Below are 27,259 nucleotides of genomic sequence, written 5' to 3'. Positions count from 1 at the left end.
CACATATCACATCACATGCAATGAATGAAGGTGCTTGGTAACAAGAGGACAACTGCAACTGGCTTAAAAGAAACTGATGAACATATTTGCCAACTGTTATGAAACGCTGTACAGTGGAACACTGTAGAATTGGGAACAAGTGTTAGAATTTTCAAAACAAAAGGCCGAAGTAGCACCATCTGCCTTGAGTCAACTCAAGTCAAAGCCAAATTATATGGAGTAGTAAAATCCTCCTGAATAATGATAATAAAGGCATGTCAAAGATGGTTCTTTTAACATATAGTAAATATTAAATCAACTTGGTAGAAGAAGCAAAAATGTAGTCTTATATTTTCATTGGCTTTAACTGACCAGATAATACTCGATATACTCACCTTGACCTGGATGATTCTGTGGGGAAAAGGCAGTTTTGATATATCAAAGGCCCAAATGTTACAGGCCAATAGATACATGTATACATTTAGACTTGAATTTCTACAGAGAATTTTTGATCATGATTGAGCTGAACAATGCAGACAGGCTCAATTTCCGTTTCTGAATCTTAGCCACAAAATTAATTTGCATGTCATGGCCAAGTGGGTTTGGAGTATTACAATTCTGTTACAGTTAAGTATCCTGACGATATTTTCTTCTGCATATAGTGAAGCCTGATCTTTGCAGGAGCAAAGTCAAATTTGCAAAAACTCATAAAAGTGACCAAAGAGGGAGAACTGACCAGACTAAATTTGTTATTGTTTAGTATAATGGCCAAAACGTGAGTTGAGTGTTGGACTGAATTGTTGTACTGACCCCAAAATGTGTCCTTGCAACCACACACCTCACACTACAAAAACAATGTGCGCCATCTGTGCTCTGCCCCCTAAAAATTGTAAGGGATAGATCAACTGAGGGTACAGTATATCTTCAGAGCAAAAGGCAGGACACACTCCAAAGAGTTTTGCGTCATAGCTGTGTCCATTAAAACAAGGAAGGAGACTAGCACTGCCGGCTTAATGCGGTGTTCAGCAGGTGAATGAGTCTTGCATGTTTTCTACAGCCAATAAGCTGCAGACCTGTTCACTTAAATCCAGTGAGGCTCTTGTCTGCTCAGTGCTTCTTTAGTGAAGAAAGGCAGTAAAATGAAGTCAAAGCCTCTGGAGCATATTTATTCTAAAATAGTTTCAGATCAACTGCCAAATTTTGCAGTGAAATACCCTTCAGGTTCATAATTTAATACTAAATCTACCAATTTTTGATGCTTTGTAAATCTTTCCCCAGGAAGAATCTCTCAACATACTGTACACAACCTTTCTTCAGTTTATTCTGGCTGCAAGAACAGTTGTGTGTCAGAGCGTGAAAATGGCCAAAGTACTCAAGTAACCAGATGCTGTTAAAATGGCTGTTAGCATTGTTAACATGATGTGTTATGCATAGTTACAGCAGTCCACAATCGCCACATAAAGCTGGACACTGTGCCTATGGACTATGACACTGTGACACTATACAAGAGAGATGATTCTCAGATAAACTCTTCCTTTGGAGGAACAATGATGGTGTGTTTTGTACATTGTGTACTTTTCAAAACCACTCTAAAGTGTGGGATTAAGACCTCAGGGATCTTAGTATAGAGGGTATGCAGATGACATCTCTATAGTATCTGAAGGGTGCATTCACATGAAAAAAAAAACAAAACATTGAAAATATGGCAGTAAATAGTTGTGGTGCCACCAACAGAACAAACAGACCCAGAAGTTTTTACAGACTGCCAAAGGCTAAAGAGAAGAGAAGCAAATAGATCACCGAAATTCAACGAGACAATGGGAAACATTGTGATAAAACATGAATATATAGCACAAAAATTTAGCAAAATCATATATTAGATTCTTTTTGGAATGCTCTTGACCATCTTTAGGAATAGATCAACATTTTGGGAAATGTGAAGAAATTTGCTTTCTTACTGAGAGTTAGATGAGAAGATCAATACTACTTTCGTGTCTATGCGATAAATATAAAGCTAGAGCCAGCAGCCAGTTAGCCAGTTAGCCAGGCACATAACCCCCCAGTAGAACCACAGCTTGATGATTTTACACTTTGTTTTTTGTACGGATTACACAAACAAAATATAATGTGTTAATTAGTGAGCTTTAGAGGTGCTGATATGGGTTTCCAAAATGTCAAACTATTCTTTTAATTTACTGTTTTCTGTATAACTATATAGTCTACTTCCCAAGGGTGTAAAAATAAAGTACACAGTATGCCAGGAAATTCAATTTCTGGCCAAATTGTAACGTCCACTGACTGTTCTGGTATGTCGTGCGAATAATTTTTGATGGTCTAAACTTCAAGATATTAATTTGTTTAGAGCTCTCCCCATTTGTTGCAGCTTTTTGATGCGCTGTATCGCATGAAAAAGTTCCATCAAAAGTTACAAGTTACATGAAAAAGTTACAGCCAAAACTAACAATAATGAATAAAAACTCTTTCATCCACTCTGCCAGCTCTGTGAGGAAAAGGTTACGTAAGCACCCAAATTCAAAATATTTTTATGATTTTATATTTTATTATAATTATATTATAATTCATAATTTAACTTATTCTTAACTTGTTTTAAATTGTACTCTCTGTACATATTACTATTTTGTATGCATATCATGTGTTTTGTGCTTTGTGTTTTTTTTTTTTATATCTTGTGTTTCTGTTTCACTGCTGCACAACCAATTGCCCTTTGGGGACAAATAAAGTGATTGATTGATTGATCAACATGTTACTTCAATAGTGATGGTAGCGATAGTCGACTGAGAACTACACAACTAGAGGGCCTTTTACACAGGACTGTTTTCAAAGAAAGATCAACTCATTGTCCACTTCAGCACTCTGCCTCACACCAAGAGTCTCCAGTCCAGTCAGCCCTAAACGCCCACATGCATGGATAGGAAGCCATATTTGAAATCAGTAGCATGACACCACGACCTCTGCAGATGCTCGCAGCTTAGAGGAGCCCAAAAACTGGGAGAGACACAGTCCAGGAGGAGCTTAAAAGGCCACCAGTGGACCTGGGCCCACTCACATCTACAATCCTGTGAGCTTCTGAAAGAGAACAGAGAGCGCTGCTACAAAGTACACACTTGTAGTGCCTTGTTTTGGAAGAACACCATTTCCATAATCTCATGAAACTATCACATGCTGACCTTATGATACTAAATTCTTAACCTGGAGGGGGAGCAGAAAAAGCTTTAAATGTGGCCTTATTTGTTAAGACTATTTCAAAAACAATGGGAGGTTGTGTTTCATAAGTACATGCACCCAACTGACACCTCATAAGTGAGCAAGGTCTTGGAGATGAAGAGACCCACTGTATCTACACTCAAGGTGACAAAGGGATTTATTATATTATCCTAATTTGATTTTTACACAGGATCAACGTTCATGCCGTCAGCAGTGGGAGACTTGGTGTCATTATAGTATTGGAGCTGCTTAATGCTCAAGAATAAACTGGTTCTAGGAAACAAAATGTATAAATACTGTAGTAACACATTTTACCCCGAACACTTGGACATCTCCTGCTATATAAAAACATCTTGTAGGGTGATAAGCTCTAGAGCTGCCAATACGTCAGTGGACTGTGAATGCTCCATGGGCCCCATCTTGCTTTCTCTTAACTCCTTCTGCTCATGTGCCAGTGGAGATAAATGACATGGCAAATTTTTTTTTACCCGCTTACTGCTCCTGCAGACACTCCAGACAGGAAAGGAAACACAGAGTCACACTGCAGCTGACGTTTTGTTTAAATAAAACATAATGAACGGCTAAAGTCATATTTAAAGGCTGTACTCAAGTAGTTTGTGAAGTTTCTTTTGATGTCAGTGAATTTAAAAAGTAGGACAAATCTTCCAATTACTGCAGAAAAAGAAAAAAATGTTTCATTCTTAAAGGAATAGTTCGACATTTTGGCAAATATGCTTATTCACCCCTTGACAGGAGTTTGACTAGAAGACCAATACCACTCTCATATTTGTCTGTTAAATATGAAGCTGCAACCAGCAGCCAGTTAGCTTAGCTTAGCATAAAGAATGGAAACAGGGGAAACAACTAGTTTTCAAATTTCTGTTTTACAAAGAGTTATTTGCTGGGCATTTTTTTGGCCAGGACAAGATGTTACTTTAAGTATACCCCGTAAAAAGGTGAATTGTTACCTTGCAGCCGGGCTAGCTGCTTCCCCCTGTTTCCAGTCTTTATTCTAAGCTAAGCTAAGCTAACATATTACACTCAATCTTGAATCAAATGTTGCCATCGAGAAAAACAAAGGTTTAGAGAACTATATAAGATAACAAACTAGGCAAAATTATTTAAAATTAAAGCATTTCAGTTAAAATCTAATTATCTAATTATCTAGTGAAATGGCTATGCTTATTTTCATAACATATAAAAAAGTGGTAAATTAAAAATCAGATCTTTCCTATTTTGTAATGAAGACCAACTAGAAAATTAATGCAATAAGTCACAGGCGAGGGAACACCTAGGATCATCCTAGGGGCACAGCTGTGCTCGCAGCTAGCATCCAATCACAAGGACGCGTCAAATTAACGAGTACTATTACAGCACAGTAGGGCGGGACTTGATGCAAAATGAGTGGGAACAAAAATAACGCTTACTGTACAGACATGAAATGCAAAAAAAAAAGCAAAATGTCAAACTATTCCTTTAACGTATATGTGCCATTTGGGTGGACCTTTTTGTCCATAGTGCCTTATAGCACCAAACTATTGCCCCAGTGGAAATCAAACAGCTAACTATGGCAGCGTGCCAGAGGTTAGTGCCATGCTCTGAGCTATAAAAGACCATTGTACATATATACACGACATCCTTGATAGACATAGATAAGCATAGTCCATCACTTGATCCAATCAGCAGCTGTAAAGACAAAGACAACAGCAGGGCCATTGAAGTCAAATGAACGTTAGCATTTCTATGGGTGCACAGAGGGAGACTGCTCCTACTGTGTATTAAATCATATATGCGATTGTGATGACAAAAACAGCTGGCAGTCAGATGGAGATAAACGTATTAACTTTGGACATTCAGAGAGTAATATCTAAGAACAAACATTTTTAAAGAGCAAGAGCAACAGACAGGGCAAAAGCACAGAAAGTTAGATAGCCAAATGAAATAAAGTGAGAGAGAGAGAGAGAGAGAGAGAGAGAGAGAGAGAGAGAGAGAGAGAGAGAGAGCCAATATCAGTCTCTCTCCTCTCAGCCAGCAGAAAAAGCACAGTGGATTAATTCATCACTATGCTGAGCCTTTGCCCTCCTCTGGAATAAATTACCCAATGACTCTCAACTTAACTTGACTAAACACACACACACACACACACTACTGACCAGAGAGCACACACACAAAAACAGTGGGAGAGAAAACTGACAAATGGAGAGAGGCTGCCCAGGTCAGCGGTGTATCATATCTTGCTACACACTCTTTCAAAGTAAGATGCATCACATGAGGTGTTTGGTTCAGAGACTTTTTCAGTTCTGTGCTGCAAGTTAGCAACAGTTAAGTGTTCCCCAACTAAGGCTTTAGTTTAGAAAAGCAACCTTGTGTGCCTTGTCACTTCTGGGGATAGGAGGGTTTTAATGGGGGAAGTCTGAGGTATAGCTGAGTGATTCCACCACTTATGTTAATGCATGCAGAGACTGGAATCAGGCAGCAAGCAAGATGGTATTACTCATAATATAGAAGATACTTATAAGCTTAACACCTTTTATTGCCCTTTTCCATTTATAGTAAGAGGTAACGGTAAAACTGATTCCACATTTGCTGTTCAGGGGGGAGAGCTACTTGATTTCCTTGAGTGGGGGCAATCAGACTGGAAAAGTCAAGGCCAGATAAGTTGTGTTGTGTTTGGCTGGGGTCTTTCTCTGTCTGGTTGGCCCTATACACACACACAAAAAAAAGTCCACTATCACAGGACCTTGTACTTGAGCCTTATCATCGCCAGAGCAGCCCAGATGGTAACGTACCCTTGACAAAGACTCACATCACACTCCCAAACTTCTATTGAATCTTTCTCACACTGTAGACGCCTGCACATGTTCTCTCCCCTTCTCTCTTTCGCTCTCTAAGTGTAAAAGAAAATGTAAGCAAAGATACAGCAGAGTTTTAACATTTGCTTAATTCAGTTTTGTAATACGCTAAACTTGTGCACTTTACTGTAGCTTATGCCAGCTGTGTATAGATGTGGAGGATTATTATTATCCTTTAGGGGATGGATGTGTGCGCTCCCTTCAGAGTCAGAATGACATAAGCCAGGGCACAAACATGCACACAGAGACTAAAAGCAAAACATATAATAATTAGACACACAAACTATTTGAGAGGACATAGATCTATTATCCTTTCTACTAGGGCTAACAAACAAATACTTTCATTGTCATTGCCCAATGTGACATCTTCAAATTGCTTGTTTTGTCCAACCAACAGTCTAAAACCCAAAGACTTTCAGTTTACAATTACATAAGACAAAGAAAACCAGCAAATCCTCACATTTGAGAGGCTGGAACCAGAGAATGTTTACTATTGCTTAAAAAATTACTTAAAAAAACGAATCGGTTAGCAAAATAGTTGCAGATTAAGTTTCTGTCAATCAAGTAATCGATTATTCAACTAATCGCTTCAGGTCTACTTTCTACTGACACCTACTGGGATCTGGTGCAGCTCTACTATTTCAAATATAACCGTGACATCTTGAAGTCTCTATTCCCAAATATATTCCGAATGAAATGCAAGAAATGTGTGCTTTTTGCAATGACAACGTGCTGCAAAAGGCCTTATTCAATCTATTTTGTGCATGCACAAAATATTCCAGACCAATCAATAGCCGTTATTGATCTCTTATAGGGAGAAGAACTCAAAAGAGCTACAACAAGCAGCAGCAGCATGTATCACTGAGCCTTGCACGCATCACAGCAAGCTGATTTTTGATTATAACTTACTTTTCTATACATTATGGTAAAATTAAGCCTGGCAGCTCACTGGGGACAAATACAGAGGACGTTAAAGATGACACCTTACAGAACAGGGATTAACCATTTCCAGCTGAAGGAGATTTGTATACCATTAGTCTAACTCAATCAGGGAACTAATTCAATCAACGGCACAGTGGGCGCCTTGACATCGGGGCATCTGTCACACTGACTTCTCACTGCATCCTGCAGTGACATTTGGCCACAAAATTCAGCTTGACAGAGGCCCTCAAATAGCCTGCGGTCTGTCAGACAAATGCACACATACTCATGAAAACAACCAACACACAGACGCACTCATGCACTACTAAATTCACAAGATCACACTTTTTTTTAATGGATGTTTTGTGTTTGCAGACGCCTGCAGATGTACATGCAAACATTAGAGTGCAAGCTTCCTTTGAGTTTATTATCAATGTAACACTGCTTGAGGCTTCTACATCATTATTCGTCATTTAGAGAGTTTTCTACAAATGGGATGAGGCCTTTTGCCAGCACACATGAAAACCAGGAGTTTGCAAACAATTACATCTTTCTCACCTCCAAACACACATCTGCCTGTTAATCTGAATAATAGTGACAGGTTGTTCTTATGTGCATAACCTCTTACACAATACATAAATGCCAAATAATAACAAGAATAATCATCATCATTTTGATTAGAAACACCTATTTAGTCCCTGCATATAAGCAGGCGCAGTACATTTTGTTATCCTCTGTTAGTGTAATTATTTGCGGTCCAATACACAAATGGGACTGTTATTTTTTGCGATGATGTAACACACTGATGGCAAACTTTTTGCTATTATGTCACTCAATCCTTTTCCCGACCTACCCCTACTTTCCATTCACATATCCCCGTCCACTTTACAAAACACTTACAGTTAAATGTTTCTATGAATTACATTTTATGCCTGAAACACAAGGTTTAGGGCTTGATAAGATCCCACAAGAGAGGGCATCCTATTGAAAAGCATTACTGGTGGAAAGGTGAAGCAGAAGCCAAAGCTGTGTCACCTGAAAAGAACCATGTTTGACAACAGATGTCAATGCTTCATGCTTAAGATTTTGGTTCTATAAAGTGCATTACTCCAGCAGTAAGATTATACACATCGTGTACATATAAAGCGACTGAGTACTGCTAATAAAATTTGCTTTATCTCGACTCTTACAAAGAGAAGAGAACAATACCGCAGGTTAGTGCGGAGGCCTGTGACCCCACGACTTTTCACTGAGTGTGCATCATGGCCTAGTTCCTCTAAATTAAAAAAAGCAGCAACGTTGTGATGTCAAGCATGGAATTTTGTTTGTTTGAAGGGAGTTCAAATGAAAGTAAAGCTATGTCGATCTAAATTTAAATAAACTACAATATAGCAGCTGCGCCTATTGTACTGAATAGTCACATTTATAGTGACTTTATAGTCCCCCCCCTTCAGTCTTAGTGTCTTAGTGACATCTACTGTATATTTTTCTAAAATATTGCCATTAAAATTTATATACAAGTTTTAGAAAGATGGTTGTATGATGTATTATAAGAACCATATAGTTAAAGGCCTTTTGCAGAACAATTTTATGTAACACACACACACACACACACACTTCTCACTCTGGCACACATTTTGTTCCTGTGTCTCTGTAAATGTAATGAATGTAGGTTCCCTCACCTTGCAGCTCGGGGGTTTTAGGGGTAGTCCCGAGGCAGGATTTCCTTGATGCTGAGTGGTATTAGTCTGCTGGGGTGAGTGGGAATCCTCGGACTCTTTTCCACTGTTGTAGACCACCCTATCAGAGATATGAATACTTGAAGCACAGCCCATGCTTCAACCCACTTCAGCCTTTTTCTTTTTGCGCAAGTGCTTTACTTTGAGGCTACCCGAGTGTCATTCGCCCTCTCTTTTTTGTATTTTTAAGGGCCACTCTTCCTCCTATGGTTTCTTTTTTTTTTTTTAAATATATATATAAATACATATATATGTATCATCTAGGCCACAGCAAAGCCGGTTCTCCAATTGCTCTGACACACGGCATGAATAATATATTTCTATCCCCCACCCCCCGACCAGGAAGCTGATTTCCTCCCTCTCTTTTCACATGAAGTTAATTGGAGGTCTTTAATCAAAGCAGCTGTCTTATCCACGAAAACTTGGATTCCGTTATTCTTCAGCTGAGCTGCTCAGATCCCCATGGACGATTTTATCCCTCACTCCGGCTCCTCTTCGTACCACATCACCATTTTCTCATTTTTCCTCAACTTCACTGTTATCAAGTAGGCCTAAAAACACACCATGCAGTCCCCCCGCCAGCTTCATGCAATAGTTTTATCCATTTTTTGTGTCCAAGGTTTCATGTATAGTCGTCCTCCCCCACCCCGGAGCCATCAAAATGTGTTTTTTCTCTCTCTCTCTCTCTTAAACAATCTGGTTGCCCACTTCAGCTCAAGACACGGGCCATAAACCGGTTCTCACGACACTTTGCTCCAGTCCTGAGCGGTTCATCATCAACAGGCTGAAATATTCACACTGCAGGGTGTTAATCTGGCCAGTCGCTCCGATGTCAAACACCCTCCGTAGAACATAATGTCATGTAGTCCGGCAGAACGCTCCATTTATCAGCCCAAATTCACCAATTTAAGAAGCCGAGAGATCTTGGTGGATGGCTTGCAATCTCCATTCAGGCATCCGCTGCCCTGTTGAGGATGATCCGCCAGATATATGAGGTCCAAACAAGGGTGCAATTGGCTACAGTGTTACCAGGCTTCGCGATTTTCTCTCATTCTGTAGGGGAGGAGGAGGATGTAGAGGCTGTCAGATTGTAATATGTGGAGGTACCCCCTCTGGAGAATGCAATCGCTTGAGAGAGACACACAGTGAAAAAAAATTCTAACAAAAAAACAAAGCCGCTCCGTGTCCACAAGTTTCGGATCTGAAATCTGGGACGGCAGGATTATTCACGGTTGACGAGAGCGGATATAAGGCAGAATCGAGCTATATAATTCTGATTTTATGTTTGTCTTTTCTCTGCCTTTTCTGGCGTTTGCCCTTCCAATTCTTCAGCACTGCTTGACAGCGGCACATCCAATAAAAGCACCCGCAAGGATTGACCTACAGCCTCTACTGACGTTAATGCAAATGAGCTCCGCGCAGCTAATCGGCGTCGTGCTCTGCGCCGCTGGGTGGTCCTCTGCTTTCCGTGGGAACTTTGAAAGGAGGAAAAGAGCACACACAGACAACAATGAGCCTGCTGCAGGTACGCTGAACATTTATTGCAGATTGCACTTGCCAACCGGGTGAAAGGTGTTTTTGGTGGGGTTTTCCACGGTTCTATTGCACAATAGCTGTAATTTACAGTGGCAGTTAAACATTTTTTTTTCCACGCAGTAAAACGTTTTTGGTCGCATCTCAAGTCTATGGAATACCAACTGCGCCCAAATTAATTACATTTAATGGCGCTTTATTAAAAAACATACAGAAAAATATATAAATGAACTAATAGACTGTGTAATAAGAAATGATTCAAAAATCAGTTGATTATTGTGAAATGTTAGTTAATCAGTGACTGGATTAGGCTATTGGAGTTAATTATTATCAGGGTTGCAACTGATGATTATTTTCATTATTTATTAATCTGACAATTATTTTATCAATTTATTTATCATTCATGTTGTCTATGAAATCTCAGGAAATAGTAAAAACATCCAATCACAATTCCAATGTGTTGCTTTCAAATTGCTTGTTTTGTCCAACCAACTGTCCAAACTACAAAAGTATTCAATTTACTAATATATAACATTAAGAAAAGCAGCAAATCCTCACATTTTGGAAGCTGATACCAGCAAATGTTTGGTCACAAAAGTGACCCAAATGATTTGTCGGATGTCACAATAGTTTTTGATTAATTGTCTGTCAACTAACTAATCAATTAATCAACTCCTCATTTCATCTCTATCTTTCTTCATAATATTTTCTTTTTTAAAATGCACATTTTCATAATGTCTGTTTTTTTTTATGACACTTTTTTCCATTTCATGACGGTGTTCATGTTCACAGCCTCTTAGCAGGCTCAGCAACTGTCACTTTATTTAACCTTAAATTTTAAACTACCCTAATAATACATGAACACAAATACCTTAATATAATACAGTATAATATTTCTGCAAATAATACTTTATTAAACTCATAATGCTCCATTTTTATTGAGATTGTGTGAGAGAGTTATTGTCTCAAGTCTAGTAATTACAAGGCAGTAGTTTATAGTTTTTTTAGTTATATAATTACATTATATTGTCAAATGTACTTTTCCCCAGGAAACAAAATATTACCGTATATGGATGTAATATGGTATAATTCAGTACAATCAAACACAACATCAGTCTTCAACTATGGTGCTTACTGTACCTTGTGTTGTGTCATGAGCTTTGACTGCAGAGTGCATTATAGCCTAGCCCATGACTTTGACAGTAAACAAAATGTTTCTATAATTGCTATAGTGTTACTTTATGGAGTTATTACTGTACGGTAGGTATTGGTGTGGACATCTGGCTGTCTAAAGCATATTTTGTATTTTTCAATCTTAGAGTGACTTGGAAATGACTGGTGACTATATGTTGTTGCTTCAGCTTTTCATCGTATGATCAAGTAAATACAAAAAACTATATACTTCCATCATTTTGTCCTCATTTCACTGTAGATGATCTCCAGTGCAAACACTGTTTTTATATATTTTAATGAACTTAAAGTTGACACCTCTGTTTAACAAAAATACTTTCAAGCTAAATAATTAGTTTGTAAAAAACACTATGAACTATTTTTCCCCCCATTTACCAACAATCAAGTTGATAAAATAAATTAAAAACATATTTTACTATCACATTTATTTTTTCAAATTCTTGATCCTAGCACATGGTTAAATATTTATTTGCCATTTCACATTTGTTCACATTTTTCTTTCCCTTGAGCACTGTATTTATTTGTGTTCCTTATCAGTTTTATTTTGACTATTAAGAGTCTTCAGCCTATCGGTGACATTTGCCGCTTGTGGGGATTCACAATAACTCTGTCGGGATGAGATTTCGTTTTAAACCTCACTTTTCAAAATATATGCCAATATTCCTTTTTGTTAACACAAATGGATCACATAAACAAACATTTTTGATAGAAGATTCCTTGACTGAGCAGATTATTTTATAGTTGAGAAATGAACTTGTCATTGCCCTCTGGTGGACAAACTATGTAATAGTTTCCAAACTATCACAAACAAAACATTTTTTGTTACTTATCAGCCAACATACACTCACCGGCCACTTCATTAGGTACACTTGTACAATCTAATGTGATCTAATACAACAGCTCTGCCATAAATTCTGCCTTTACAAAGATAATAATGTTCATTTTGTCAGAGAGGTATTAATTTAACTACGTGTTTATTATTGAGGTTGTAGTGGTGTTGAACTGGACTGCATTATATTGTGAGGTGTTTCTAATATTTTGGCCACCCCATTTACATACATGAGAGAGCCAGAATATTAGAAACACCCATATAATGTGCCAATATAATGCACTCCTGTACAACACCACCACCCACTGCGACCTCAATAATAAACATAAATTAGAATTATTACCTTTCTGACAGTGTCGTGTGTCAACACTGAGAAAAAGGGCAGTGGTGTACTCCGATGCATTGACATGCAAGATGCTGCCGATGTGTGGGCAGAAAATAAAAGACGTGGATGATTTAAAGGGGTACTCCAACAATTCAGTATTGCACTTCTCTAAAGCTGGCGAACTTGCAAATGGAACGATTAAAATCGAACAGGCAGAGATATCCTGACTATAGTCTGTATAAGCTCCAAAAATGCTGGATCCTACATTTCCCATAATGCAACCAATAGCATCTTTTCATTAGAACCCCTCTCTCTTTCTGTTATAAATTTGTAGTCTTCAAGGCTGAGTTAAGATAAACCTGATAACATCATCAGGGTTGTTTTCTTAGACTTAACAAAAGTCCTCATAGGCAGAGTAGTACTCCGCATGACAAGTAAACTGCCCTTTAGTTCCCCTCTAATACATGTCAAACGACGCCTGTGTGTTTAGCATGAGCTTCTACATGCTAAAAGTCTGCACAGAGCAGCTGTTAATTCTCAGTGGGATGTGCAATACTAGCAACCATTTCACATTATAGACCATTATTGATTCAATGTTAGTATCAATAATAATTTCTATTTGGAGCTTTAAGCAACAAATCTCATGAGGGTGTGGTTGGGATAAGTTGCTTAGGCAGTTCATGAAACCTTAAAATCACTGTAAATCATGGTCTCAACTGGTTTATTGCTTTGCTAAAACAAATACAGACCAGTTTAATACAAAGAATGCAAGTGTTAAATACATCTATGTTAGATATATGACAGATGACAGCACATAAATTAATCCACTGACAGGTCATGCTCAATTCTTTATAAGCTATCAGTAACACTGGCTGCATTATTCATGAGGGGATGACATGTTTACAGTTTACTGTTGCCTTATTTGCACTTTTGTCATTTATGTGTGTTTGGCTCTCAGTTCTCATCATTGTACTTTGTGCTGCTACATTCTTTAGCTGGGCCACTGTAGGAAAGTTTATGTTTGGTTTACTGTCAAACAGCATGTTTTGTCCACACTATATGTAAAGTTTAGTGGTGTCAGTCCTGTATTTTTCAACTGTCCTGTATTGCTAATAAAATCCCTTTTCCTCTAATTATAATTGGCGTTAAAGTTAGTTTAAAATACACAAACTTGCATACTTACCCAAATAAAGATCACAGTATTGAATTGTTACGTGAAAATTAGCCTGATATTGACTGAAACTTGTACAGTATATTTGAAATGTCTTCAGATATAAAAATAGCTTTTCGGACCAACAAACAACTGCCTTTCTGATATTAGACTTTCAAAATTAATATATCAGCTCCCAATAACACAAAAGTGATTTTTGTTTCATTTCCCTCTAACTAATAAATCGAAGTTGAAATACCCATAAACTATTATTATTCCCATAACTTTCATCAGAATTAGCTGAAAACTGGTTGTGATTATCTAAAATTTGATTTGACGGGTGAAAGTATTCCCCACCACTCATTTAATTCATTTTAGTGGGAATTGCAATCAAATTAATTTAGTTATTGAGATTTCTGACAGTATAAGGTTTTTACCACCTTTTTGCAGGCAGTAAAGAAGTAGGTGGATGCAAAAGAAGCTGCATACATGTATGCATTTCCTTGCAACATTTTCATATTAGCAGACAGTTAGAAGACAATGTTCTTTAAAGAGTCAGTCCACCAAAATCAGAAAAAAACATTTTCCCATTTAACCCTAGTTGTATTTTGCCATGCAGAACGTTTTGCAGGGATTTTGAGACATGTTTTGAGACTTCTCTCACTCTCCAAAATAATAGAGGTGAACGGATTTGTAGCTGTGGTTGAAAATGTACAATTAAAAAAAGATGACTGATGTATCCTGGGCATATATAGTATCTTTTAGGCAGCTGAGGGAGCATTTGGTCAGAGTGTATGAAGCTTAAGTGCTCCATTACCATTCACTGAAAGGAGTTCAGCCCTAGTTAATCCTCCTGTCCTAGTTCACCTTCCTCTTTTGATACCCCATCCTCTCTGTCTGTGACTGTAACAGGAAATCAAGAGGCCCTGGAAGGAACATTTTGAAAGGAACTGCACAAGAAACATATAGTGCATCAAACAATTGGTGTGCACCACTGTGATAGTGTTTCTTCTAACATTCAAAGTCATCTTCTGTAAAGGTTCTCGTTTTAGTTAGAGAACACCAGGTGGGCTTACAGTAGATCCTGTGTCTTGGTACAGTAAGAAAAACTACTGTAGAGTCAAATTCACCATTACATAGTCAGGAGAAACATGAGCATGCAGAAGGTCATGGACAAACTAATTCCACACATACTTCAAAACACATTGCTTTGACACGTGTACAGGCAGGTAAAACATTAGATCAAAAAATACTGGTTCAGATGTGAAAGGAAATGATGTTAACAAATGAGCAGTTTTATCTCATCAAAGTTAATACTGAATTAATCCCACACCAACTTCCTGATATAATAACAGTAAAGCCTCCTACCTGCTCCTCACCTTATTGTATCAACTCATGCTGATCAGAGCCACACTCAGCAGCACCAGTCTAACACTACATTGACTGTACAACAGTAAAAAATGATTCCACTTTGGCCATATTGGTTGTTTGCAACTGATTTTAATCAAAAATGTGCTCTTCATCACTACTTGCAAGTGCCTGACAACAATCCAAGCAGTGGGCATTGTAGTCTGCTTAAGTGTCTTTTCTGATACTTCCACTAGAGGGCGACAACGGGGTGAATTTTCAAATTCTTACTATTTTCAAAATAGCAAGTTAGGATCTCTCCACACAAGTCATTATATAACTTTAAGGGTTTAGTACAATAATTTAAATGAGATATTTCTGTTGGCCTATTTATTACCAAAATTGAAAACTTGTTCTCTACTGTTCAAAAAGAAAGTCAAAGTGCTCCACACTTGTGCCTGGTAAAAACATGTATATCGACACATATTTTGCAAATGTAGGACTGTTTTGGCAAATTTTAAACTTGAAACTTCAAATTGCTACAGAACACCCTGGATATTACAGCAGACAATGGTGTAAACTGGGCAATATAGCAATTGGCAGCTACTCTATTTCATGTCACTGGTGTCTATTGAACAATTGAGCTTTTTAAACAGTTTAGTGGCTGTGTCTCACAGTACGTCCAGACACAACACAGAAAACATAAACAGTTTTTCTTACTACACTGTGGTCATGCTGTTGTATTATGTATTGTCTGCACACGTTGTGCTTGCAGTATCTTTGTTCCACACGCTGTTATTTGCCATGATCCAGTGCAAAACTGTCATTCAGGTTACAACAGACAAGTTAAAGGACACCTTGTTCAAAGCATTAGATTAAAGGCTGTGCATGAAACCACACTGACGTGGATGAGCTCAAGATCCTTTCTGCTCTGGGTCAATGACACGTTGCTGAATGAATGTTGTGTTTTATAGTCTCGAATAAAAAGAAATTGTTTTAATGAACTCCAGCACATCAAACATTAATCCAATTTCCTGTAATCCAAAAAAAAAGAAAAGTTAAATTTACAGGAATACTTAAGACAGACAGACACACACACAGAGAATCCACAAATCACATTGTGTTATTTGGATGATAAACAGAGGAATTCTAACGATATAAATAAACCATTTTGACAAAGAGAAAAACTTCTTCACAAAAAATGTGACCTGCAATGAGCAAAGTTTCCAATTCAACCAGCTTAATTTAATAACAAGCTTATATAATTACAGTTAGCTACTGTATACTGGTGATAGTGATTCAACACACCGTTTTGACTCCTTTTATAGGTTACCTTGAGCCTATATGTAGACTGGGAAGTCAAAGATGTGTATTGAATATATGTCTCATAATATTGTACTTTTTTCTTTTGGATCTTTTTGGAAAATGTCAGAATCAGAAATACTTTATTGATCCCCGAGGGGAAACTCTTTCCTCTTTCTCTCTCCAATGTGGGTCATTCCCTGGTCTAAGTGTTCTAATTTGTCATTAAACATATAATTAGATATAAATCAACACATCAAAGAGGCACTCCACCACTTTTACACATGAAGGTTACTTTACTCTTCATGGTTAGTTCTGTCCAGCCTGTGAAAACAGTTGTTAAATATCTTCTTTGACACTTTGTCTAGTCCTGGAGGGAAGTCTTGGAAGCTACACATTCATAACAGAAAGCCTGCATTACAAACTGAAGGCCTGGAGTTTAAAATATGTGAGCATTTATCAGGCAGAAAGGGTCTAACAAAAAGCTATTATTTATTGCATTATGGGAAATGTAGGATCCAGTTTTTCTGGAGCTTGACTTAAAGTCAGGATATTCCCTTATTTTGAAATCTGTCTCTCACAAGTCCCCCCAATTTTATGGAAGTGCAATACTAATGTCAGAGAGCCAACACAGACACCACCAGCTCCACCCACTGCAATCAACAGATCTCACTCACCTGAGTACTGATCACACACCTGCCACCAATCACCAACCCCACACTATAAAGTCACACTCCCCCATTTCACTCACTGTCTGGTCTCAAACCTACTATGAGATTCAACCCGACCGCAGTATCGCCTGAAGATTCCCCTGAAGATTCCCCAAGGACTTTGGACTCCATTCAGCCTATGTGTGTGTCTTTGACTGCTGACTCCTGTTCCCCTTCTCCAGTGGACTGAACAAACTACTCATAATCAGATAAAACTCAGACTCTCCTAGCTCCAGCCCATCGTATCCACTGTACTTGCTTTACCCATTTTTCTGTCTTGTGTTACAATAAACTCCCTCGTCATTGCACTTACCTCCGCGTCCCGTGTCTGCCTGCTGACAACTAAATCACTGGAGTAGCCCTTTAATAGGTGGGTCTTATTATTATTATTATTATTATGTAAGTATCCACATACAAGAATACAATCGTCACTATGACTACTGTTACATTATTTTGAAAGGTGCTATATTTTGTCATTTTGGCATTAACAGACAATAAATACAGGAGTTGCAAACAAGTGAAAAGGTGCAACAAAAGAATCTCCAGCCACCTTCTGGTTGATAACACTGGAGATTTAAGGAGTTTACACTGTGAGTCAAAAGTATGGTTAGGACATTGGACAACTTTGAAAAAAAAGGGACTTGCTGAACTCATGGAAAGATTGCTGTGCAAACCACCACAGGACAAATGTACCAACCTCTGTAGTGGATTTGCATGGAAAGCTTGTTTGTCCTCCCCTTCCCCCACCTGCAACCACTCTTAACCACTTTAAAAGGAAAATGCCCACTTTTTATGCCATGTTAAAGCAGGTAAAACATTAGAAAAGCACGATTTTACTGTTCCACTGTCACTTGTTTACAATTTCCAGTCATGCCAAATAACCACTTTTGCTTGTATAGACTTTGCTTTTAGACTATTCAATCACAACTGTTCTCAGCAGTCCAGAACAACTACATGACCTATAAGTCAATCACACTGATCAATTGTTCACCTCTAAGACAAACACCTTGTACACTTTGCTACAAGTGCCATATTTTTAGCTGCTAAACCTGCAATCTGCAGACACAAGACACTTTACCCACCACCCAACTGCAGTTTCTGATTCAAGTGCAATTTTTGCATTCAGCTTTTTATGCATTTTTATTGCATTCAGCTTGTATGTCAACATCTGTGCCTCCCCACTCTTTAAGTTAACTGTTTATGCTGGTGTAAATAGGATTTAATACTTTTTTCATGCTTTTATGATGTTTATAATGTATAAAGTATTAAATTTTTTTTCTTGTATTTTTGATGAATTATTTTTCAATTTCCCTGCGTGGCATCAATAAAGTTTATCTTATCCTATATCACGACCACATACCATTGTTTGCCCTAATATGGATGAAAAATCCACATTTCTGCTCATTCTCTGAGACACCTTTTATTGATATACTGTTTGTATACCCTCTAAAGGTCAAGTTACCAGAGATTTGAACATGCGGATCCTCTCTGGCAGACTGTTCTGGACCTAATTCAGACTATAAAGTCACCCTTAGTCAAGAGAATCTGAGAGGATGACTGCTGTTTTCCTGCAGACATTGAAGCCCGATCATTACCAGATCCCAATCAATTCTCCTGTTTGAAGACAGTTCAGGCAGCTGCAGTATTGCGCAATTAGGCAGCTGTACAAACAAGCAATCCATCTGCGGAAGACTACATATAAGCAGGGTGAAAAAATGAGGTACGACTGAGCAGCTGTGAAGAGAAGCGACTTGGCTTCAAGTGAACCTGTCCTGACACACGGCCACCTTCAGTCCAGAGTGTGATTCTGAATGTGATTTATCAGTGCAGGAGGCAGCCGCAGGCCCCGTCACAGGCCACAGCTGTAGCCTGATAGCATTCACCCTGTAGTGACTGATCCAAGCCACATTGTGACAAAGGTGAATCAGTTAAATAGGCAGCGTGCTGAGTGTCAGAGAGCCTCACATAGTCAGGATTTGTCTACTGGTAGCAAACTGTTTGGGTCCCATTGAAGTCATATGCTGTCACAGTGGGGTTGGAAAAACATTAATTAGATTGAGGAAATTGTGAATTCAGACTTTGTCGCTTAAAATGTACTCCTAACAGCACAATCAGATCACAATCCTCAAGCAGTTTGTCACAAATCAAAGCTTATTTACTTGAAATGTCATTAAAGGTCTTAAGCGTCCACTTTTGGACACACTTGAGAAGACACCACAGTATATGGCTTTAGTATGAAGCGATGCTCTCAAAAGATTTGTCTAAGTGCAGTGCTGAGAAAAGAAATCAAATAACAACTGGCCATAAAGATGGAAGCATTTTAAAGTTCAAGACAGAGAGTAAAAAAGGAATTTAGATTTAATGTGAAGGAGTTTAAATCACCAACAGGTTATGGAGGGCAAGTCTGGTCTTTTGGACTATAAGAAAGCCCCACCACCCATCACCACCACTACAGATCCAGGCTAAAGATGATGACTTGGAGCTATGATTGGGTAGGATAGTGACAAAGTGAGTGGCAGGGTTCAAGCTGAAAATGATGGTTTGGAAAAAGTGTTGAGAGTTTGAGTTGAAAGATTTTGTAGGGTGCAAACTTTCATAATCAGGATCAGAATCTATCTATCTGTCTTTAGGATGTTGTCTTGTATGTGGATGCCTTCAGTATGTTGCCGTCTCAGTGTAAATGTAATCTGTTAAATGACTTGCACCCTGAGGAAAACAATTTCATATGCTGAAATGTTACATTAAATATTCATATTTAAGTCACGACTTGTTTTCCATTGCATACAGCTGAATTCGCTGTTATGACCTAAATTTTATTTGCACAGTGACATCATTGTTTGATTGTGTCATTCAGAAACTTTATTTCTAAAGTTGATAACTTCAGTGCTATGTGTAATTTCTACCACTAGATGGCAGTAGAATGCAGACATCTACATGCGGTTACACTACTTTTCTCATAGTTTTGCCTTTTTTCTGTTATTACATAACCTTTTCAGCAGGTTGTAATTTTAAATTTAATTGATATCAGACAACATATCACTGTATTGATATCATTTATAAAATTATCTCTGACATTATTAATTTTCAAATCTAATATATTGTCTTGCAGACTTCAAACATTAAAATATTGAGACTGTTAGTTTGTCTTTTACTGGTCACTTCATCAATTGAGATCTACTTATGTACTTTTGAGCACATTTCACCTGACTGACCTTTCACCAGAGTGAGCATTAAATGAGTGAATAAATGATTAAATAAATAAATGATTATTTATACAGTATTAAAATAGGAGTTTTTGCACTTATGTGAAAATAGTACCTCTGACCACAACCTAGCCCTTCATTTTACATAACCACACAGATTTTTCTTTTCCAGATAACCACTAAATAAAGCAATAATTACCAAGAGTTGCCTTCAACTTAAAAGTAATAAATACATGAAGCTGTTAATGTTGTTATCTTTACAGTAAAGTTCACACCTATTTGCATTGGCAGTAGTCCACATTACATGATAATACATCATGCGATATTCCCCCTCCACTGACACCTCTGCCTGGTTAATGTTTACAGACATAAAGGTGTTAGAATATATGTGGTGCCATTTATCAACCAGGTGAATAGATTCCAGGTTCACTGGTTTGTGTGACCCACAATGGCCTACTATATTCAACTAAATGTGTGGTATCCAGCAGTGGAATGTAATTAAGTATAATTACTCCACTACTGTCCTTAAGTGCAATTTTGATGTATTTGTGCCTTACTTAAGTATATCCAACCAACCAAAATACATGATCAGCTTCTAAAATACGATGCATTGATAAAACTACTTAACAGTATATTAAATAGTTAAAAAACTCCACCCTGATGACATTAAAATGCTAACACGTTAACGCATTAGTAATAATTTTCAAATAATTAATATGATACATATAACACCATGAAAGTGGCCACTCTGTGTCATGAGTGCTTTTACTTTTGATACTTTAAGTACATTTTGCTGATAATATTCCTGTATGTTAACTTAAGTAAAACTTTTGATTGCAGGACTTCAACTTGTAATGAAGTATTTTTTAACTTGTAGTGTTAATAATTTTACTTAAGTAAAAAATCTCTGTGACATGGATTAAAGGTTAAGATATGCAATGCTGCACTGTTTTTTTCACACCACTAATGGTCCAATTAACAAAAACAAATATGTTAAATAAAACAAATAATATAATCCAAAACAAAAAGGCACAATCACAAAAATGACACACAACTCTTTTTAATTACATTTAATAGTGTTGCATAATACAGAACATCACTTGCATGCCTCTGTTGAGCCATAACTTCCCTTGAATTCATTGTTTCAAAAGAAATAAAGGCAGACTTGAAGAGGTAAACATCCTATATCCACCTGTATATGCAGCAAAGGAATCAAAACATGAATCTTCACAACATTCTTTAGGCATTTTTGGTTTGCACACAAAAGCAGACAGGCAGTGAGAATGACAAGTAGCATGTAACTGGCCCAGATTTGCAATAGGAGAAAACAGCAGAGGTAAAAGGTATACATATTTGATATGGACTGCATACTTAAGTAAATATATAAAAAACAATAATTGTCTGGAAATCCAATAAAGAGTGTGAAAAATATAAATAGAACTTTGTCTGTTTAATCAGTTAAAATCTTTACAAAATAATATATAATACTAGCAATAAGAAATTAATATTGTTTACTAAAAAAAAAAACTTTGGAAAAAGATAAATTGATGGTTTCTGACTTTTCATGAGGATGTAGCTTCTCTCCTCCTGTGCCCTTGTTTGATGACTTTCACATACCAAATTGTACCTTGTCCTCAAAGTTATGACTTTTAGGTGTATAAGCCATAAAACAATTCAGCTTCACAATAGCCAGGCCAGAAATGCAGTTAATATTGAGATCACTGACTGAAGTAAAGTGATGTTCATTTGTTACTATTGAATGTATTTATATCTGAACGGAGCTGTTTGCAAAAGCACTGTGATGCACAGCAATGTCAAATCAAAACAATTCATACATTTTCATTTAGGACATAAAGACCCAGTCCAGAAAAAGGACTTTGGTGTCACCTATCATGATAAGATTGCCCCATTATTAGTTTTTTAGTTTCATACAGGTTAGAAGAATATACTGTTCACAGGTTTGACTTTGAGTTGCTGCAGGTGACACCCAAACACACAAATTTCAAATGTGTATACTTTTTAAGATAGGGGTTGAAATAGTAGATTTTTTATCACAAAGCTCCACCCTTTATTAACCTGTGTATACATACATGATTGACTGGCAATAAAGATTTAACAATTACAGCGGTATTAAGATTCGGGACTGATGCTTTAATCTTCAAAGCTCAATAAAAACTGCCTATTTCTGGCAAGGCTAGTGGAAGTAGGACTGCAGGGTACCATGGCGGCGGACATCAGTTGTCCAGCAGTGGAAGCCACCACCCAAGGAGTTGGCATGGCGAATGTTCACCTTTATGGTCTTGATACCTGCAGCAAAAACACAGCATCATTATGCCACATAGAAGTCTTATTTTTCTGAGTTTTTTCCTCCATAGATGGATTGGAAGATCAAAATATCTGCTGAAATCTTAAAGGATGTAAAATGATGCAAAAATAAGCTGGAATAACTTGAAATTAAACTCAAATATATGAACTCACCGAGACTCTCAAACATTTTGTGAATGGTGCTTTCATTGGCGTCAACCATAACACGCTTCTCATCCAACATCAGGACGTTCATGGACAGCCATTTGGAGGACATCCACAGTGGGTGGTCTACATAGAAAGGTAGAGAGTGTCTTTTTTCAGTAAATATTTAAAATGTTTTGCTTATGTAAGAATAGATCAGTTTTAGTACCCACCATCAGGAATCAGAGGTGTCGGAGGTTTCACAATAGTCCAGCCCGCCTTCTTGAACATGTCAATCTGAGGTAAAGGACAAAGAGCAGTGGTGAACATGGGGCACTTTGTGGTGTTTATCAAACCAAGTTAAAGTATCAGTCCACAAGTGGGCAGCACAGGACACTGTGAGCCTTTCCTGTCTTACAGTACCTGGCGACATGGGCGATCAGGGTTTGACAGCACCAGTCCTGGCCCGATGATGTTAAAAGTGGCATCAATGTGCATGGGGTTGGGGTCCTTGAATGAGATGATATGGATCTTGTATTCCGGGGCCAGATGACGACGCATCCACTCAATTCCCATGTAATTTGTAACCTGCAGAAAAAAATAAAAATAAATAATAATAAACAGTAGAATAGGTTTGAGGGAGTTACCCATGCAGTATATGCAAATTAATTCTTTTATGTACCTGTATTGAGTGAGTAAATGGTAAATTGGTGTTCACAAGCTCACACCTGTATATGTCATCTACAGTTTAGCAGTAGCAAAATGTTGCTTTATAGTCTCTGCTTTTTAATCTCTCATTCTGCATGCTGCACATCGCTCTGCACGTGTCTGACATTTAAGCAAAAGACTGTTGTATAAGAATGAATTTGCCCCTGTGGGTGCTTTAAGAAAAGTCACCCTCCATATCAGGCTTCTAGGCCTTCATACCTGACTCCTCTGAACAAAAAGATCCCTCCCAGCTCGGATGAAATCAGCAGCATCGAAGCAGGGCTCGTGCTCTGTGGTCACAAACTTCCCCTCGGCGGCCAGCTTGTGTCTGTCCTCCACTGTGCGGATGGGGTAGTCCTGAATGACATCACACAATACTGATTTACACTCTAGGACTTCAGCAGTCTCTTGACACATACAGTGCAATAAACAACACGGGGAAAAGTGGTTCACAGGTGATATGAAGAACCTAAACAAGCCGTTTTATTGCAGGTTTAACTTTGTGTTGAGATTAAACACATTATCCAAATCCTTCAAAAAACATTAGTCCTACTACACAGTCCACATTTGAAACATTTAGCATGGAAGTATGGTATCTCAAATTAGTCTCACAAGATAAGCCCTCACCTGATCATACAGATCATCTGCCATAGTAGGTTTAGGAGCAGTAGTCCATTTAGCACCTTTTCTGAAGTACTCCTTGATCAAAGGTCTGTAGGCTCGGTACTCAAAGAAGCGAGCCCTCCAGGCCATAGGAGCCTCAATAATCTCATTTCCCACAACCATAAGGATGTCTCTGGGCATGGCAGCATACATGCCTACAACAGATTCAACAATACACGATTTGCTCACATAGACTATTTTCTAAAAATACAATGTGACACTTTAACACTTTTATACAGATAAATGTGGGACCAGCAGTGGGAGAAGTATTCAGATCATTTACTTAAGTAAAAGTAGCATTACTCTATAGAAATACTCAATTACAAGTAAAAGTCTTGCATACAAACTTTTACTTAAGTGAAAGTACACAGTCTCATTAGCTAAATGTACTTAAAGTATCAAAAGTAAAAGCACTTAGTAGGCAGAATAGAATATATCATGATATCATTGGACCATTATTATTGATGCATTAACAAGTAAACAGTACTTTAATGTTGTAGCTGGTTGAGGGGAAGCTAATTTTCACAGCTATATATACTTTTGCGTACTTTAATCTATAAAAATGCATCATATTTCATAAACTGATCATAGTACAATATTTCCCTCTGAAATGTAGTGGAGTAGAAGTATAAAGTAGCATAAAATGTAAATACTCAAGTAAAGTACAAGTAGCTCAAAACTGTACTTCACTGAGTATAAAAGTATAAATTCAATATTAAAGGGAATTGAAAATATATATAAAAGGCTTATCAGTGAGTTGTTTTTTTTACCTGAGGATGTGAAGTCTGGAGTTTTGTATTCACGGGACCAGTCAATGGGTTCTGGCCTGACCACATTGACGCCCTCATGACGCAGAATATTGCACATTTCTTCAATCTCGGCCACAGCTTTTTTCAAGTGGCCCCCAGGAAAAGACTGGCCCCCATACTTCTGGTAGAAGGGCCAATACTTCTCATATGTGTTCGCCTGTTGAGATGTTTACAATGTGACAACATGGAGTTAATCTCATTGCCTCACAATTCAATTTAGGTCATCATTTCCCAGTTTTGATGCTTTGTTGGTAGGAAACCTACATAGCAGTGGCCTACACATGGACATTATCTGCATGTTTCACAGAAGTCATCTTGACATTCTAACTTACTTTCACTTCCACAGTGAAGGGAGGCACACGGGCATTTTCAGCACGACCCACGATCACCTCCTCAAGAGGGTCCCATTCATTGTAACTGCAGACAGGACATTCCTGCTGCACAGGCTCAGAAACATGTTCCTCTTCAACTGCATGCTGCGGCTGTGCAGCTGCTGCACTGGAAGTGCTCTGGAAGGCCCTCTGCACCCATCCAGTCACAGCCCGGCCAAGCTGAGGAGGGAAAAATGCACTTTTATATATTCTGAAAATGTCCTTCAGTTTTGTGCTGTGGGAGTACCATTACAGACATAAAGAAGTTTTTTACATTTAACAGACCTTTTCAGACATAAAAATACAGTGTATACATATTAATACAATCTGTGTATTAGTTGTAAACGAAACTAGCTGTGTGTAATCACCATTCCTGTATGTTTGTTTATTCTTTTATTTTATTTTTGCGCCAGAAATGAAATGAAATTAGAAGTGATATAGTGAATAAATGACTCGGCTGGCAGCTCACATACAAAAAGGTTAATTTAAATACAGTAAAACGGTGTAGGCTGATAAATGAAATCACAGTGACCTTGGATATCAATGAGAAAGGCCTTCAGTTTGTTTGGTGCCAAAGTACACGTGTTATTAAGAAGCGTTATCTCCACAGACAGTAAGGCCTCTGCTGGCTCAGGAGCAGCTCAGGCGTCACTTTTGGAGCGCATCTGTGCCAAACAGCTGTTCACTGTCACTCAGGGACCAAAGGAAAAAAAAAGCTCTCTCAGCAATTGCAAACAAACCAATCTTTGGAATAAGGTATGTTTGACATAACCAGTGTTTTTCTTTTTAGCCCAAATAGTCGATTGGATTGGATTTTCTTTTCGAGACTTTTGTATGTTGGTCAACTGATGCAAACAAACAATGAATCAATAAATCATTTAAACTGATCACAAGTGACAGCTTAGATGAAGCCTAGTGACGAAAATGTCGAACATATTTTCTTTATTCACGTTGACTGACACATATTGACTGATTGATTTTTTTTTAAAACAAAAAAAAATTGTACTTTGTATAAAAGTTTTGGAAAAAAATGAAAGACATGAAACCACCATAATACCAACCATGGCTCCGATCAGATGGGCAGCCTCGGCCCCTCTGCTACCTCCTCTCAGACACCTGACTCGCAGCATTGTCCAATGTAGGAATAGTGAGTGTGTCAGTGAAATCAAACGGCAGAGCAGGATCCACCTCTCAGTTTGCACTCAAAAATGAAGACACCTCAGCTTTATAGGAGTGGGTCTACGTGCCTCTTAGCCCATTGGTCACTTTCGTGTTGTGGGGCAACGTGACTTGAGAAAAAGCATTTCTGAAACCCAATCCCTTGCGCCAGCAAATTCTTATCAGCTGGGCTACTGGTGTTAAAAGTTTCCAAGGAGAATATCTGATGATCGTGATTTTCATTGTGCAGAATAAGTATTGTTCTCCTACAAAGCAGCGACTTGGGAACTGTCATTTTTGCTCAGAAATATTTAAGAAACAATATAAACCGATTGAAGACATGTTTGCATTGCAAAATAAAATACAAATTACTGCAATACATCTTGTTTGCTACTGCATAAAAACAGATAATAAACACATAAATTGAGCCTTTTAGTTATTACATTTATTCAGTAATTCAACACCAAGATCAAGTCTAAAAGGAATGATTTTTTCAACCTTCTCTTATTAATATGTTATTATTATACACAAAAAATGGCCACTGTTAAAATGTTTGAGTTTGTCATGCCTGCTTATTTGACTGTTTTGAATCCAGTGTAATATCATAACAGTAATAGTAATACTGACATAACTTCATCAGGGAACATTACCAAACACACTCTGGAGAGCACAGCGCAGGGTGAAAAAGGAGTTCACACAATCAAACAGATTGATAGCCTTATGCAGGCTGTGTCACCACATGCTTGGCTGGAATGTGCTCACAAGAGTTTCTCAACCCTAAGACCTCAGTGACCAC

At 37.9% G+C, this 27,259-nt stretch overlaps 2 protein-coding genes across 2 annotated transcripts in view; both read right to left on the bottom strand.

The window, feature by feature from the left end:
* The window catches only part of pde8a (phosphodiesterase 8A), a 45,628-nt gene extending 35,439 nt beyond the window's left edge, over window positions 1-10,189 (bottom strand). The window contains exon 1 of the mRNA XM_044203854.1: window positions 8,660-10,189. Within this exon, the coding sequence (XP_044059789.1) occupies window positions 8,660-8,812 (153 nt within the window). The 5' untranslated portion in view covers window positions 8,813-10,189. The remainder of the gene's footprint in view (window positions 1-8,659) is intronic.
* Window positions 10,190-21,350: 11,161 nt separating this feature from the next.
* On the bottom strand, window positions 21,351-26,519 carry gatm (glycine amidinotransferase (L-arginine:glycine amidinotransferase)). Its single transcript, XM_044194692.1, has 9 exons — window positions 26,367-26,519; window positions 25,267-25,485; window positions 24,896-25,091; window positions 24,090-24,280; window positions 23,682-23,819; window positions 23,178-23,342; window positions 22,988-23,051; window positions 22,785-22,901; window positions 21,351-22,613 (listed from the first exon to the last, which is right to left on the bottom strand). The coding sequence occupies exons 1-9, from the start codon at window positions 26,433-26,435 to the stop codon at window positions 22,501-22,503; spliced, it is 1,272 nt and encodes a 423-aa protein (XP_044050627.1). The 5' UTR covers window positions 26,436-26,519; the 3' UTR covers window positions 21,351-22,500.
* Between the last annotated feature and the right edge of the window lie 740 nt (window positions 26,520-27,259).

The sequence above is a fragment of the Siniperca chuatsi genome, linkage group LG1 (assembly GCF_020085105.1).
Source record: "Siniperca chuatsi isolate FFG_IHB_CAS linkage group LG1, ASM2008510v1, whole genome shotgun sequence".
Lineage (NCBI taxonomy): Eukaryota > Metazoa > Chordata > Actinopteri > Centrarchiformes > Sinipercidae > Siniperca > Siniperca chuatsi.
Note: the sequence above shows the minus strand (reverse complement) of the source record. Positions and strands in the feature narration are given on the sequence as shown.